General features: G+C 40.1%; 1 protein-coding gene across 1 annotated transcript; it reads right to left on the reverse strand.

Annotated features, from left to right (window-relative positions):
- Nucleotides 1-537: 537 nt before the first annotated feature.
- On the reverse strand, nt 538-11,586 carry LOC125287899. Its single transcript, XM_048233981.1, has 10 exons — nt 11,148-11,586; nt 10,997-11,006; nt 3,354-3,487; nt 3,106-3,254; nt 2,906-2,983; nt 2,773-2,802; nt 2,188-2,290; nt 1,908-2,032; nt 1,572-1,783; nt 538-728 (listed from the first exon to the last, which is right to left on the reverse strand). Exons 1-9 carry the CDS (start codon nt 11,584-11,586, stop codon nt 1,634-1,636), a joined length of 1,218 nt encoding a protein of 405 aa, XP_048089938.1. The 3' UTR covers nt 538-728; nt 1,572-1,633.
- Nucleotides 11,587-16,721: the final 5,135 nt, after the last annotated feature.

Raw genomic sequence — 16,721 nt, forward strand, 5'->3', positions numbered from 1 at the left:
CTGATATACCGCCGCCTGTTGTACAGGGGGTTCATATGCCTTCATGCCAACTGGGCCAAATAAAAAATGTCAAAATGACGCCTCCACGCGTAGATATTACTTCCCCAGGAGTAAAAAACAGACACCTGTGGGGTAGGCTATGCTACGGAGCTCGATTAGTGAGGTAGGCTGTTAAAGCCAGGGTATGCTACGAAAGGCTCTGTTTTAGCGTCGCTGTATCACCATGGCGTTTAGGCCAGTCAATCCCCTTACCAAAAAATCTTATAGGATTCTGATAGTCAATCCTTTAGGATTAGTCCTATCTTTTGGAACAAAAGGAATCCTATTGGATTTTTTAAAAGCACACAACTTGATATATCCTATTGGATTTTTATTCCTATAGGATTTCTATTCCAGTATTCCAGTAGGATTTATTCCTATTGGATTTTTACTGCTATTTCCCTAATGGATTTATGCACATGGTCTCCATAGACATTATGCAAAAGAAACGAAACACAGTACAAATGAAATGGATGGTCATAAGTAAATAACATTTATTATATCAATACATTTTTTAAAAATCAGATGTGAGTGTGTGTATGTGTATGTGAGTGAGCATGTGTGTGTGTGTGTGTGTGTACGCGTTCACTTGGAGCGTCTTCTGGCCAACTTTGCTTCATCAGCGCATTTCTGTGAAATGGCTTGCTTGACCAGGGCAGGGTCCACCCCAAATTTGTTGGTGATATAGTCTGAAAAACATATAGGAGAGAAGAGCAACACATGAACAGATTAATACACTGTAAATCTTTAGAAGATACAGTGATACACTGGCCGGAGCAGACACAAGGCAAACATGGATACTATAGCTTGTTTCCCCTTGTGATTTGTCGTTTAGCCCAGTTATTTCTTTGAAATTGAGCTCTTCAATTAAGCAATCTTACATGAGATGCCTTTCTTGAATGTCATTATTGGCATGGACGGATTATGAACTTTCAGGCCCCTGGGCCCAGATGTATTAAGAGCCCCCCACTAATTCTCGCATATGTGTGTGTGTTTTTTTTTTTATTTGTTTGATGTGATTTCCTGTATTCTGGTGCATTTTGGGGATGGCCAATACTTTAATTCAATCAGATTCAAAGTCTACATCCCGATGTTGATATTGATGATCAATGATTCCATGCAATGGCTTGGGCTTCAGGGCCCCCTGACCACTTGGGCCCCTGGGCCTGGGCCCGGTAGGCCCGTGCAGTAATCCATCCCTGATTATTGGTACGCAAAGTACAGCCACAGGAGTGGCAGAGTGCGCAGAGTTCCGTAGTGCTGTACTTCAAGTACCAATAATGACATTTAAGAACGCCATTGAGTGTAAGATTGCGATTCAATAACACAAACAATATGAAATCTGACATGTTGTTGCTAACATAATGCTGCTGGCAGCTGGTTCATGCAGGTCACAGTTTCTGGTGTGAACACCACACACACGCACTGTGAATACACATTAACTGTCTAAAATAGGCCTTATAAGGAGTGAAATGGTTAGTGTGAGCACTGCATTGTACTGGAAACTATGGGAACACAAACAAGATACTCACTTAGTATGTCCGACGTCTTTGCAGAATTGAGCTGGGGCTTGGGCTGTCTTCCCAGAAAGGCATTAGACAGCTTCCCCGTATATGAATGTGTGGCCAGGACCTGCCTCCCAAACACTGCCATCAACAAGTCCTTGGTGGCCTTTACTAGGGTCACTCCACTTGATGTGGGCATACTGGGTGGCCGTGATCTTCACTGTAGGGCCTATGTGAATCTAAAAATTACCAAAATACAGAAAGAGAATGTCAGTAAGCACTATGTGTAAATGATCAAGCTGCAAAAAGCATGATGCTTTTTCTTTTCTTTGAATGGCTTCTGGGAACATAAGTGACTTTCACCTGGACTGGTGAGGGTGAGGGTGGTGATGTTGATGATGTTGTTCTTGAGGGTGGTGATGGGGATGATGATGATGGTAATAAGGGTGATCTTGATAATGTGGATGACGCTGGCTGAGTAATTTGATCTGTATAAAAAAACAAACAAACAAAAAAAACAGTAACAATTCAGGATCTATGTAATACTTTTGGGCTAAAAAATCCTGACTTCGAGACAGGAACAGAATAGAAACAACAGCATTGACATTATGTGTATCTATGTTCAGAATACAGAACCACATACCTCTCACAGTACGCTCCAGGTTGATTATTTTCTCCCGCATCTCTAAAAGCAGACATCGCATCTCATTAAGCTGGTTAGCTATGCTGCTATCGGCTGCTGGGTTCTGGGGAGAGAGAGAATTTTCAGAAATCCCAGAGGTTTCAAATCTCCATCAGTGCACAGAAGCATATATAAAAGGCTGGAATTTACTTGTTGTAGACAATGCATTTGTGTACGCAGCATGGCTGCCATGGGTATTCTGTGTTTGTTTTGAGTGTCGGTTGCGCATGTCGTCGCAAGCAAGCATGACATGTCCGCAAGATGCGATACTGACAAGAAAGTGGGGGGTGGTTGCATGAAAAAAACAGTGACGAAAAGATGCAATATTGACAACAACCCTGGGGATTTTCCAAATCTGCCCCAAGTGGAGACCACTATTGTGCGATTTGACTGCGTAATGCTGCAACAAGTCTATACACAGAACACCGCGGGTCGCAGGAGGGCGCAAACGCTTACGCTTGGTCTAACAACAAGTAAATTCTAACCTTTACTTACAGAAGTATTCTTATATATAAACTGTACTGATAAATGAGGTTATTAACGTACCACATCTCTGGAGTATCCCGGCTCACTCTCCTATGGAGCAAGGGAGAGAGATAAGTCCAAACCAAACCAAATGTGGCATTATCAACACTCTAAGCTGAGCACAGACAATAGCAAATGTTAACTCTTCACTTACTTCATATTCATTTAAAAACGGCAGAGACAGAGCCTTTGTTAAATTCTTTTTCCCCTTTAGTTTTGGATTTGTGTCCTCCTACAGCATAAGAAAAGATTGAACATTTTCAAAAAAAAAGACTTAACATTGACCTCAGAAGTTAGATCAGAAGATCCATCAATTAAGGTCATATTTATGAGGCTATTGGCCTCATAACTTACCTCATCTTCACCGTTGGCAGGTGAAAACTGAGCTGGGGGGCGTTTCTCTCTGAGACCACAGCCACATTCTTCTGTGCCAGTAGCTGCATTTCTGCACCCCCTCTCCAGTGCTTCCAAGGCCCTTATGGAAGGCTCCCTAATGGAAAAAACTAAACCTACTAATTTCAATGGAGAACTAATTCGTGTACAGTTAATTTCACTTTCATAAACAAGAAAAAAACACTGGCATATCGATGAAATTCACACACCTTTCTGGATAATCTTAGCGGGGCTGGTCTCATCCCGATACTGTACATCACATATGTAGCCCACTTCGCATAAGCCGTTAACAACTTTATTTTGTGGTAGCACATCCCATGTAGGGGGGGGGGTCCTCGATCCACTGAATTATTTTCTGCAAAAGGAAGGGGTAGAAGAGGGATAAAGAGCCGTTGTATGATACTTACAAATGAAACAGTTTCACTTGGTACGCGTGCATTCCACAACTGCAACATTGTTGCTGTCGGTAGTTTTCTAATGTTAGTTACACTTATAGATAATGGCCAATTGTTACTGTTGGAAATAACTACAAGAAACAAACACATCACGCAGGTAGATATGACAGCATTAGGCTTAAACTACTTACAATGTTTGGATTGTTAACCACAGTGATACTGATGGTATTTTTACCATTTTTACCATTTTTTTTTATGATAGCTGTAAAACTGTTTACATAGGGACAGTAGGCTAGCTGGTAACTAGCTAGCGATGGCTAACTGTGCTAGCTAGTAATAACGTCGTCGTCATCGACATCATAATAAAAAAAAAACTGAACAGAGAATCACTGTTAATAGCCTTTATAGCACTGTATTTCTGTCCCAATTCACTATAAGGATACATTATCTAAAATAGATGACATTAACGTTACTCACTGTCAACTGTTATCCGGGGGCGGTGGTAGTGTAGTGGTTAAGGAGCTGGGCTAGCGTGCAGTAGCCTGAAAGTTGTCGGTTCAATTCCCAGCTTCCACCGTTGTGCCCTTGAGCAAGGCACTTAACCCCAAGTTGCTCCGGGGACAATGTGATCCCTTGTAATATAGCTGACATATGTAAGTCACTTTGGTCAAGAAGTGTCTGCTAAATGTAATGTAATGTTATCCTTCCACTCAGCCCTCACCCTTTTTTTATGTAGCTCAGTGGATTCCATGAATGGTGTGTGCCAAGTGGCTATAGCTGAGCATAGACCTACTACTAAAATTGTTTTTAAAAGCAAGTAGTAGTTTGTATTATTACAAATATTAACATTACAAACGTAAAGAAAGTTATACTTTGTATAGAGGCCCTTAAATGAACAACCATTTTATAAATGACATTTAGGCCTACTCATCTTAATTTCTGTATGGATAAATGGCAGAGTTATATGTTAGCTTATAGACTCGCTGAGCAATGACAGTAACCAAGCTAAATATTGTACCATAAAAACAATCAACAATCTTTCTTCTCCTGGTAGTTTTCCAATGGAGACAGGACTGAATCTGCCTACACGAAAAAAAGGCAGATATAAAAGGTAATTATGAAAAGCTGGTGGCATTGTTGTTTACGTTTCCTCATTCCAAAATAAAAGTTACAGTTATCAAATGGTATCATGTGCCATTCATATATTTAGATTTTTAGAACCTGATTTGCTTGATGAGGTTCCAAGGACATCCAAATTGAGACATTGTAACCAGGAGTGTGTTGAGGGTTCAGAGCATGCAGATGAGGACAATGGAGAAATAGACAATTCGGAGGACAATGGAGAGAGAGACAATTCAGAGATACTTTTGGACATTACTACTTCATCATCAATTAGCAAGTGATTTGCCCAGATTTTCCAACACAGACAAGTCTATGGATTCCTCTTTATACCCAGGGTCGGATGTGACATTGGCACAATTTATTACAGTGCATGAAAATGCACTGTTCTGTTCTTCCTATGCTTCTTATTAGAGTGCATGAAAATGCACTCTACTGTTCTTCCTAGGCTTCTTCTTATTACAGTGCATGAAAATGCACTGTACTGTTATTCCAAGGCTTTTTACAGTGCATGGAAATGCACTGTACTGTTCTTCCTAGGCTTCTTCTTATTAGAGTGCATGAAAATGCACTCTACTGTTCTTCCTAGGCTTCTTCTTATTCTTATTACAGTGCATGAAAATGCACTGTACTGTTCTTCCTAGGCTTCTTATTCTTATGCTTCTTCTTATTACAGTGCATGAAAATGCACTGTACTGTTCTTCCAAGGCATTTTATTACAGTGCATGAAAATGCACTGTACTGTTCTTCCAAGGCATTTTATTACAGTGCATGAAAATGCACTGTACTGTTCTTCCTAGGCTTCTTCTTATTACAGTGCATGAAAATGCACTGTACTGTTCTTCCTAGGCTTCTTATTACAGTGCATGAAAATGCACTGTACTGTTCTTCCTAGGCTTCTTATTCTTATGATTCTTATTCTTCTTCTAACGCACTTAATGCAGCTTCAACCGTTTAACATAGAAACTTCATTCAAACTATGTTACGTAGGTCTTACTTATGACATGTGGGCTTTGTATTTTTCACCTTTGTAACTTTTATACTTTTTAAACTATTAATTAAAAACTACTCAAAATTTCCCCATTGACTTAACATTGGGCCTTTATGACATCACAGCAATTAGAATCCTATGGCAAGTGTTCAGGCCACCTGGATCAACTGCCAGTCTCAGGCTTTAAGCATACAAACTGGCCCTATTAAGACTACACATCCTGTTCAACTGCTTCCTCTGCCGAAAACTGTTTCAAAATAAAAGTCCTCACTACAATATTTCACTGTTAAACAATTTAACCCTTTAAACTACTGAACTTTTTAACTGTTCAGCCATTGTAACTGTTACTTGTCATCAACTATGACTCTTAACCACTGTAGCTAGTTAGCATGGTTAGCATAGTTAGCATTGCTAATATTGTTAGCATTTTTAGCAAAACTGCTAAAAATGATTAGCTAAGTTAGCTAAGTAACATGGTTAGCATAGTTAAAATGTTAGCATTGTTAGCATGGTAGTTAGCATAGTTAGCACTGCTAAAAATGATTAGCTAGGTTACCTAAGTCACATGGTTAAAGCATGTGTTGCAGGTTAACCACCACTGTTGATTAATGGGTACATAAAGCACTCAATATATGTATATCATTTTTAAAAATGTCTCCAAATGGTGTTAAATGCCAGTTTTTGTTGTTTTTAGCATTAGCGGGGTTTTTTTTACACAATTCGGTGATGACGTCACTTTGGGGACTACATGATCTGCGCTTCATTCATTTCAATGCATTTCAATGGACATTGCGGTTACACTTTCAACATAACGTTTGTATATTTACACTTCGAATTTCGTCACAGCATTTATATCACAGCTACCCTATGATCTACCAATGGTAATAACGGTCCCTGATATCAATTTAGTATTTTTTTCTGAATTTTGGGAGGTCTTGTTTTGGAGGGTATGTTTTACATTCATTCCTATGGGAAATGGTCGCGGTTACACTTTGAACATAAAGTTTGTATATGAAGGGTTCAGATGCAAAAGCCTCTAAATGCCACCTATGTCAAAAATGAGATAAAGATGGTGAGGGGATGCTCTCCACACATAGTATACGCTAATCAAATAATTTAAATTCTAAACCCACTAAATACCACTCTCTTCCTGGTCTGAAATATCGATTTATAGGCAAAAACCTATAGGAGCCTGAATTTAAATGCTCATTTAAAAGAAAAGTGGTCAGACGGATTTAGAGGGTTTTGCATCTGAACTCTTCATATTTACACTTCGAATTTCGTTACAGCATTTATATGACAACGACCCTATGGTCTAACAAAGATAATAATGTCTTCCGATTTTAGTTTAATGCAATTTTCTGAATTTGAGAGGCCTCGTTATGAGGCTACATAATGCACCTATTCAGTTCAATGCATTATGCTCATAACATTACGACACTTTTTTTGTTAGTGAACAGCACTGAGTGAAAGTCAACATTTTCTTTATATCTAGTGATAGTGATCATGTCGTTAGTTCAGATAAGTAGGCTACCTATAAGTAGGCAAACTTAGTCAAAAGATCAGAATATAAAGCATCATGATAGCTAGATGGGAACTTTCCAGTCTCACCTGTGAGCCACCCCTGTTGTTGCAAACTTAGCTTCTAGCCGCCGCCGATTAGGCTGGTCGTGTCTTCAGCATTAATATTTTCGATAACTACTGCTCGTGATTGATTGCCATTGACATCGTCAGGGTACGGCTTACCAAAGAGGGAGATAATATGGGCAAGTCGCAGTTTTGCAGGTGCTTGTGTGGGCTGTGCCGTCCCGATGTAAACTGTGGTGGAGAGCTGCAGGAACTAGGGAAGCGAGTGCATTTTGGCCGCTGGTCGAGGAGCTCCCCCCGTGACCAGCATATGACATGATCTATCTAGCTATCTATCTACCTGTCTATATACATATCTAGGCTATCTATAGCCTATCTATTTATCTATAATCTGCGCTATCTACTGCTGAACAATCCCTTACTCGTCTCTCTTTACTCCTCTCTCGTTACTCTCAAGGGTCTCAAGGTGGGCTTTGGTCTGTAGCCTCCCCAAGGTGACGTAATGCAATGCATTGTGGGGGAAAGGAGAATCACTTCAAACGCTGTGAAATAGTACCTGCTTTTTCGTATTATATTCCGTTTTGTGATACCCAACAACATCAAATACAATGGATAACAGTTTAACCCTTAAAGGTGTAGGTTTTTGAACATTCTAAGTTCCGCAACAATTGAAGGTTCTAAAATTCTATGTTGAATTCAATGAACCCAGATATTCTTTAGAATGTTAATTTCCCAACATTCCCGTCACACCGGTGTGACGGTACTCCTTTAAGGGTTAAATGTGTATTACCAACAAGTAAATTGTGCAAATTCGTTGGAAAATGAACCCTGCAACACGGCCTTTAACATAGTTAGCATGTTAGCATGCTAATTAGCATAGTTAGCATAACTACTAAAAATGATAAGCTAAGTTAGCTAATTCACATGGTTAGCATAGTTAACATGCTAGTTAGCATTGTTAACATAGTTATCATTTTTTATCTATATTAAACCTCATCTACCTAGCAAATAATTTAACCATATAAACTATCCACCTATTTAACTGTTCAGTCATTCCAACTATATTAAATCTCATCTACCTAGCAACCAATATAGTTTGTTTTTACTCTGTATGATATTTTACATCATATTTTTGCATTTTCATACACTGTATTTCCTTCAGGAAATGCTTTTCTAGTTGTCTTAATCCTAGCCTTTTCCCTAAGACACAGTTTATCTGCAACAGCAATTGAAGATCATCTGAAATTATTAAGCATCCTTTTACCAGCAAATAACATATTGCCACATTCTCTGCATGTATTCAAACAGCTCCTTAAAGACCCATCTGACACCATCAAATTACATTTCTTTTGCCAAGGTTGTGGGGCACGCTTATCAACACAGAACACAAATTGCTTGACCTGTGGTGAGGAAACAAATAATGGCAATCTCAAAGAGGGTAACTTTTTTATAAGTCTTTCACTAGCCAATCAGATTCGTGACATCATACAGAGAGAAGGTCTTAGTGACTGTACAAATGCTATACTGGGCAAAACTGATTACAAACCAGGAGATGTGTCCTTATTGTGAAACTGTGACGGTGTTCCACTTTTTAACTCCTCATCCAATTCTCTCTGGGCCATTCGGTGTATTATCAATGAACTGCCCCCTGAGGTGCGTTATAAGAATGTTTTACTGGCAGGAGTCTGGTTTGGACAGGGCAAACCTGATATGGCCACCTTTTTGCATCAGTTTGTCCAGGACATAAAAGACACCAATGCAAACGGCATTAAATGGGTCCATCCTGAAACTGGCATCTCTCAAATTTCCAAGGTTTTCCTTATTACTTGTTCCTGCGATGCAGTGGCAAAATGTGCAGTTCAAGGTATCCATCAGTTTAATGGCTCATATGGATGTGGGTACTGTCTGAATGAGGGAATGGTTGTGGCCAAAGGGAGGGGTATTGTTGAATGTGGGGCGAAGGCAGTTAATGAAGGTGTGAACGATGTCCAGGGGGTCAAGTCTGTGTCACCTTTAATCTTATTGCATACTTCTACCGGCTTTGATATGATCAAAAGCTTCACAGTCGATTACATGCACTGTGTGCTACTTGGAGTCACAAAACAGTTTTTAGATCTTTGGTTTAACAGCAAATATCATAGTGAACCATGGTACATCGGTACAACAAAAAACAGGATTGATCAAAGACTGTTGCCCATTACACCACCCTCTTATGTGCGCAGGGTGCCACGCACTGTGCATGTAGCACACAAATGGAAAGCCGCTGAATGCAGGAGCTGGTTGCTTTTTTACAGCTTACCAGTCCTACATATGATTTTGCCAAACAAATATCTAAAACACTGGTCAATGTTAGTTAACACAATATTTCTCCTTCTGAAAGACAAAGTCACAGAAATAGATTTGGCCAGTGCTTCAAGTTATATTAAAAAAATTGTTCACCAGATCCCAGAAATTTATGGAATGTGCCATATGTCCTACAATGTCCATCAATTAACTCATCTTATTTGTTCTGTGGAGTTACATGGACCACTATGGTCATCTTCAGCATTTGTGTTTGAAGGACATAATCAAAAGCTAACTAGGTTATGCCATGGAACACAGTTGATACCAAATCAAATAGCATTTTGCTTCAACCTACTTCAGTCTTTGCCAAGTTTACTTGAGCAGTCAAACAGTTCAGACGACATCACCCATATAGTACATAAGACAGTCAATGATTGGATAGATGGCTATCCTTTGAGGTCCAAAGCAGTAAGGTTGCAGGATATAGTTTTGTTGGGTTGTCCACAACACAAAAAAATAGGTGAAGTAGAACACTCTTTGTTAGTTCCAATATGGGGACCCCAAGATGTTGACCTAATTGGTGATTACTACCATCAGGCGCGCCTGCAGGTGTACGTCCGTACGCACTGTGCGTACCATCAGGCTACTCAACAGCGAGAGAAAATTTCCCTTGTGTGTGTGTGTATTCACACCAAATTGGCCTACCATACCTTCCCAACTATGCACAGTATCCCATTAGCTGCATGTCATCAGGCTATTTACCATTTTCTATTACGTAAAGTTAGTGAACACGTTATCAAAATTAACGTGCACACATTTTGTTTGAGCAGGAGAGAGAATACGCACGCAGGCACGCAATAGGCTACTTGTCATTTTCTTTTACTCGGCTATATATATATGGTTATCAGCACTAATGCCAGACGTCACGTTACGCTAGAACAGAACTAAATGTAACTTTAGCCCGTAGGGCTGTATCAATTTGTCCAAATGAATAGGTCATTGACGTTGTCGTTGTATTATTGCATGTGGATGTTGTTATGCTATTTAGGCTTTTTTGCTGACCAATGCACAGACTTTTTTTTTTGGGGGTGTATGGGTGTGCGTACCATAGCGTTAATTCCTGCAGGCGCCCCTGACTACCATCGTGCAGTTTTGAGGGGGAAAATATTTACAACAGAGGAATATGGAAAAGGGCATAAACATAATAGCTGTACTGTCGAGTTGAGAAATGGAGAACTTGGAGTAGGGATGTCCCGATCCAGCTTTTTGCACTTCCGATCCGATACCGATATTGTATCTTTTAGCATCGGCCGATACCGATACCGATACCGGTCGATCCAAGCATGTATTAAATATTAAAGATATTTACTTATTTTGTTGTTCTACTCATGTTGAAAAGGGTTTTACTTAAGAACAACTAGCCAACTTAATTAGGTTAGTTTGAATAATCCACAGTGGTTGGTAATGAGAAGCTGACCTGTTTATTCCTAACAGGGTTAAATAAACACAAAATAATAAATAGTAAATTAACCACACAAACTGATTTGGCATCAGTGCTCTGCTCTTGAACAACAAGAGTGTAAACCAAGGCTTAAAAAGCCATTAGTGCAAACAATATTAAACTGTACCACTGATGTGGAGGGGGATGTGTGCCCTGCTCTTGGCTCTCCTGAAATCCACAATGATCTCCTTGGTCTTCTGGGTATTGAGTGCCAGGTTATTGTTTTTGCACCACATAGCTAGGTGCTGAACCTCCTCTCTGATCAGGCCCACCACTGTGGTGTCATCTGCGAACTTGGTTATGGCATTGGAGTCATAAACAGGGGCACAGTCGTGGGTGAAGGGGGAGTAGAGCAGAGGGCTCAACACACAGCCCTGCGGCACGTCATTGTTCAGGGTGATGGTGGAGGAGGAGAGACTTCCTAATTTAAGAGTCTGGGGTATGTTAGTAAGGAAGTCAATAATCCAGTTGCAGAGTGAGTTGCTGATTCCAAGCTGGCCTAGCTTGGAGATCAGCTTGGAGGGGATCACAGTGTTGAATGCTGAACTGAAGTCAATGAACAGCATTCTAACATATATTGGGACTGTCCAGGTGGGTGAGTGCCAGATGGCGCGCTGTGGAGATGGCAGGGCTGTAGTACTCGAGTCCGAGAGCGTGTCTGAGCGCACACGAGAGGGAGAGAAAACGTTTGGCAGGCTCCAGCTGGCTTGTCGTTGTTGATGATAATTGATATCTCCTTTTTAATATAAGAAACTTATAAAAGGAAGGCAACAAAGACGAGGTTAGAGGAGATTGCCGATTTATCCGATTTCCACTACTGACCAGTTCTAAACTGTGAGAGCCAGGGCACTTTGACATGTAGGCTGCACTCACTGTGATTTGAAAAATGGACAAAAATATGAAGAGTTGTCTTTGCCTTTGTGAAATGTTACTGGTGAGTCTTGAAGCCTTCAATAATTTGTTTACAAGAAGCACATATTATGCCGATTGAAACACATTCCACTCAGCTAGCTCGGTGCATGACTGGCTCAGGCTCATCATTCACTTTTAATTGCAAACAGAAAATGTCTAGCTAGCATCATGTCATTACATGCTTCTATTTCCAAAGGAATGAAAGCTGTTTATAACAACTTAATATCATGCTTATCATTGTTAATATTGTACAATACATGTGGTACAAATAATATTAGAGCTTGTGAACTAGTTATAGGCTATATTTCAATGGAGCTGGTAAAAAAAGATCATTATGAGAACGTGGCCACAATGGGCTTAAAGTGACAGTGCACCATTTACAAATGAGTTAAACAGCATCAAATGTGTAGTATTTCTTAAGAAATTAATACTTTAAAACACAATTACTGTGTCAGTATTATAATTTAAATAATATAAAAGTGTTTTACTTTTACCTTTGTGGTTAATGGTGTGGATTTATGTTGTATTTAATATGCCGTTTAAGAAGCTTTAGTCTTTAGGAACTTTTGAATTGCGGTTAATCGAGATTAATCATTTCAAAATATATATTTTTAATCGTTTGACAGCCCTATAATAATATTGGAGAAGGGGAATGGCTACACTTACAAATCCTGGGCGTGTTCACACTGTTTTTGCTTTTAGATAATAATAATAATAACCCAAAATTATTGTCTTGATACGGTCATGCATAAGACTTTTTTTTCCTATCCTGGACTCGGTCTTGACTCGGACTCGAACCTTTTTGGACTCGGTCTTGTCTTGGACTTGAACCTCTTTGGACTCGGTCTTGACTTGGTCTCGACTAGTCCTGGTCTTGGACTTGTCTTGGACTCGACAAAGGTGGTCTTGACTACAGCCCTGGGAGATGGCATCCTCTGTTGATCTGTTGCGTCAGTAGGCAAATTGATACAGGTCCAGTGTAGCAGGCAGACATGATTTCAGCTGTGAGAGGACCAGCCTCTCAAAGCATTTCCCAATAATGGGTGTCAGTGCAACTGGGCGTTCAGCTCTTTGGCTGTGGACTGTTTAGGCACCGGAACAATAGTGCAACAATAGTGAGGTTTATGAATATGAGGTTTGAAGCTTCTAAGATGACACCCAGGCTTGTTGGTTTGACCTGGTGTGCCAGTTTTCTAAGATTACTAAGAACAATGTCTCCCTTTGGTTTTGGTTCAACCAAAAGTACCTCTGTTTTGTCATCATTTAGTTAAAAAAAAAATTGCTCATCCACTAATTAATGGAGGTTAAGCATGTGATAAGGGAGCAAAGGCCATTTGGGTTAGTTGGCTCCACAGAGATATACATCTGCATCATCTGCAACATCATCTGCCTAACTGTGGAAGTTTACATTAGACTTATGATGTTTCCTAACGGAAGCATATATAGGGAAAAGAGCAGGGGCCTCATGTACAAAGCTTGCGTATGCACAAAAATGCTGCGTACGCCATTTCTCACGCTCACGTCCAGATGTACGAAGACTGACTTGAACGTGAGAATGTGCGGTCCTCCACGCAAACTTCATGTCTGGCGTACGCAAATTTCTAATGTGTATCGTCAGTTGGCGACACTTAGAGGCAATGCAGCGCAACATATATTATATGATCGCGAGTCTAGGCCTTTATTTGCACAGTATATTGTGAAACGTGGGTTATTAAAAATGATAACACTTCGAAAATAGGCCTATGTTTCTAAATTTGGACATGCAACATGCGCAAATTCTACTAAGTTATGCAACAACCTATCTATGATGACAACTGTAGACTTATTAGAGGATAAGAATTAAAAGGGAATGTGAAACATAGCCTACACAGCCCCGATATTTGGTTACGCGATTGTTGATGACTGGTTATCAAACATTTCAGATTCTGAAGAGCTTTCCACAAAACCTGTGATAAATGGGGTCGGCTTCACGCATTTGCCCATGCCTTAACATTTGCAGAGTGTTTTCCCTTCATATCTCCGATAGTTTTCATTTTAAAAGAAATACATATGGGACAGGATCATGCATGTGAATAGAAAGGCTGACTAATAAGTGCGAATATAAGATATTTCCCTGATTGACTGCATGGCTACTTTGACTTTCCTTGAGTAAGCATTTGCATTATTGTCACACTTGTGTGCAAATATAGGGATATGATCCAGAAATCGTAATGTTGTGGCGAGGTGGCCTGGATCAACCGAGTTCATTCCATTTGGGTGCACGATGCGTGGTACTTGGACACGATTTATTTAATGATTTTTTAATAAATGCAGTTATGTTGTCATGGTCCAAATGCATTCAACCCAGTTATGCGAACCCTGTCACCTACTTGCAGACTGACCAATAATTCTGCCACGGTCTCAGCCTAGCCACTGCCACGCTCTGCCACTACTGTTTTTGTTTTGTTATTAATTAATTACAGATGATAAAGACATAAGATTCTTTCCATTCCGTCAGATAAGCACTTCTACCTCGCATTCGCTGGAAATAAACTTTTTTATTCATTTGATGATTTCAATTATTAAACTTTGCAAATTGCAACAGGTTTGAGTATGAATGGATTCACAGATGAGTTTTCATTGTTATTAATATTGCGGGATAGGCCATTTTGTCTTCGCAGAGGTCTGCGCTCTCGAATGTCCTTCTAGTGAGCATATTAAAATGAGGGTGATTGAGGGAGGAGAGAGGGTGGAGTGTAATGCTCGTGCATGTACGCTTAATTTCACGTTAATTGGGATGTACAAAGAAAAGCTGCATGGAATGCTGCGTACCCACAGTTTCATACATCAGGATTTTTTTGTGCGTACGCTACTTTTCAGGTTTGCGCGTACCCAATGTTTTAGTATGAAATCCACGCAAGTCTTTGTACATGAGGCCCCAGGTGACCAAGGCAGCTCCCCTGGGCCACACCAAAAGGCAAGTCATGTTTTACAGACACATGATCTCCTAGACTAACATAAAAATCCCTGCCAGTAATGTAGGTTTGAAACCAGTTTAGAACATTATCAGAGATATCCACCCACTTTGCAAAGTGGTGAATTATAGAATGTTACTATCAATGGTGTCGAATGCCGCACTCAGATCTAGAAGAATAAGTATTGAGACTTTGTTAGAGTCAGTAGCCAGTCTAAGATCATTGACTATTTTTACTAGGGTCTAGGTTATTTAGCTGATTACAAACAACTTTGCTCAGAAAAGGTAGGTCTGATATACTGTAGGCCTGTAGTTACTCAGGATACTATGGTCGAGATGTGAAACCTTTTTAAGTAAAGGTTTCACAGCAGCGGTTTTAAAAGCAGTCGGAAATATACCCGTTTCTAATGAGATGTTTATTATCTTGAGAATAAAGGGAGCTCGGTGGTTTGTGACGTGTTCTAATCACTGTCCACGAGCGTCCATCTGATGTAGCCGGCTAAACTCACCACACTACGTTATTTTGGTGTAATGATGGACGTTTTGTCACTAGTAGGCTTATTTGTGTATTTACTTTTAATGAAAGCCCAGCAGGAAAGAACTTTTCTCTACCTGCTCCTTCAATTAAGGTGATGGAGGGCAACACAGCAAAGACTTACTCTCATCCGATCGTTGCACCTACCTCCTTCTCCGCCTGAAACAAGACTTTTGGGTAAGGGTTCGTAGCCAGGACTGGTGGGAGAGGGTGGTCCTTAATGAGTTTTCCGATCAGGAATGGCGAGAAAATGTTAGAATGAGTCGGAGATCTTTTGTTAAACTTTGTGAAATGATGATGGATACATCACCAGAGGATGTGACGATCCGAAAGCTATTCCGTTGGCCATGAGAGTTGCCATGGTGTTATACAAGTTGGGTAGCAGTGGTACGGAGTACAGGATTATAGGGACACTAAATAAGATTCATGCATTATCATACTGGATATGTAACCATCCCACCTCTTCGTAACATACACCTCAGGTGGCTTTAAATACCATGTTCTTTTCTCTACACCTAACTAACTTATTCATTTATCATGTAAACAGACCTTACTGTTCTGTACTGACCCTAGGCAGATGGGTCAGGCGCTTGAGTTGGGATCTGCTCGAGGTTTCTTCCTACATGTATCTCCAATTCTAGGAGCTTTTCTTCGCCCCTGTTAGTCATGGGCCTTCTCTGATTGTTTAACACTCTGTAAAGCGCCATGAGACATGTGCAATGTTTTGGTGCTCTATAAGTGATATTAAATTGATATTGAAATTGAGTTCCTCAAATGACACAGGTAAAATTATCGAAATAAGATGCAACACCTTAGTGCTGCAGTGAAGTGATTGGCAGTAAGGGGTAGGGTTGGGCACCGAAACATGGTTCTAATATATGGATTTCTATGCAACGTCACAAAAACATGCGTGCGCAACCAAGAGGCAGAAAGCACCACAGAACAGCATAGAGCAATGCAAAAGAGCAAAAGAATAAAATGAGTTTTTGTGCTGAAAACAGCACCAATTCGAAATCACGATTGTTAGAGAATGTTAAATATGTTCAATATCCCTAACGGAATGTATGTCTTCGCCAAAAATGACAAAATACGATGTTATATTAATAATGCAAATGAACGGCAAACTTTGAAATATAGTCTGAAATAAGATGTTATTATCATTGAGACAACAGGGGTATACACAAAAAATCTGAGTGTAGCTTACAGCAGCCTACTATTTAGGTTAAGTTTATAACGTTGTGGACGGCCGCCAAGCGTCTTCTGCCCCACGTCTGCGTGCGCATCTAGTTTTGTTGGTAAAC

This window comes from Alosa alosa, chromosome 22, assembly GCF_017589495.1.
Source record: "Alosa alosa isolate M-15738 ecotype Scorff River chromosome 22, AALO_Geno_1.1, whole genome shotgun sequence".
Lineage (NCBI taxonomy): Eukaryota > Metazoa > Chordata > Actinopteri > Clupeiformes > Clupeidae > Alosa > Alosa alosa.

Bases quoted from the DNA above. Each gene is read 5' to 3' on its own strand.
- LOC125287899 (XM_048233981.1), bottom strand. From the start codon at position 11,586: ATGCTGTTCATTGACTTCAGTTCAGCATTCAACACTGTGATCCCCTCC. The intron at 2,291-2,772 runs GTACGTTAATAA...CTCTCTCCCCAG, and splicing joins CGGGATACTCCAGAGATGTG to AACCCAGCAGCCGATAGCAG. The intron at 1,784-1,907 runs GTGAAAGTCACT...GGTAATTTTTAG, and splicing joins CCTCACCCTCACCAGTCCAG to ATTCACATAGGCCCTACAGT.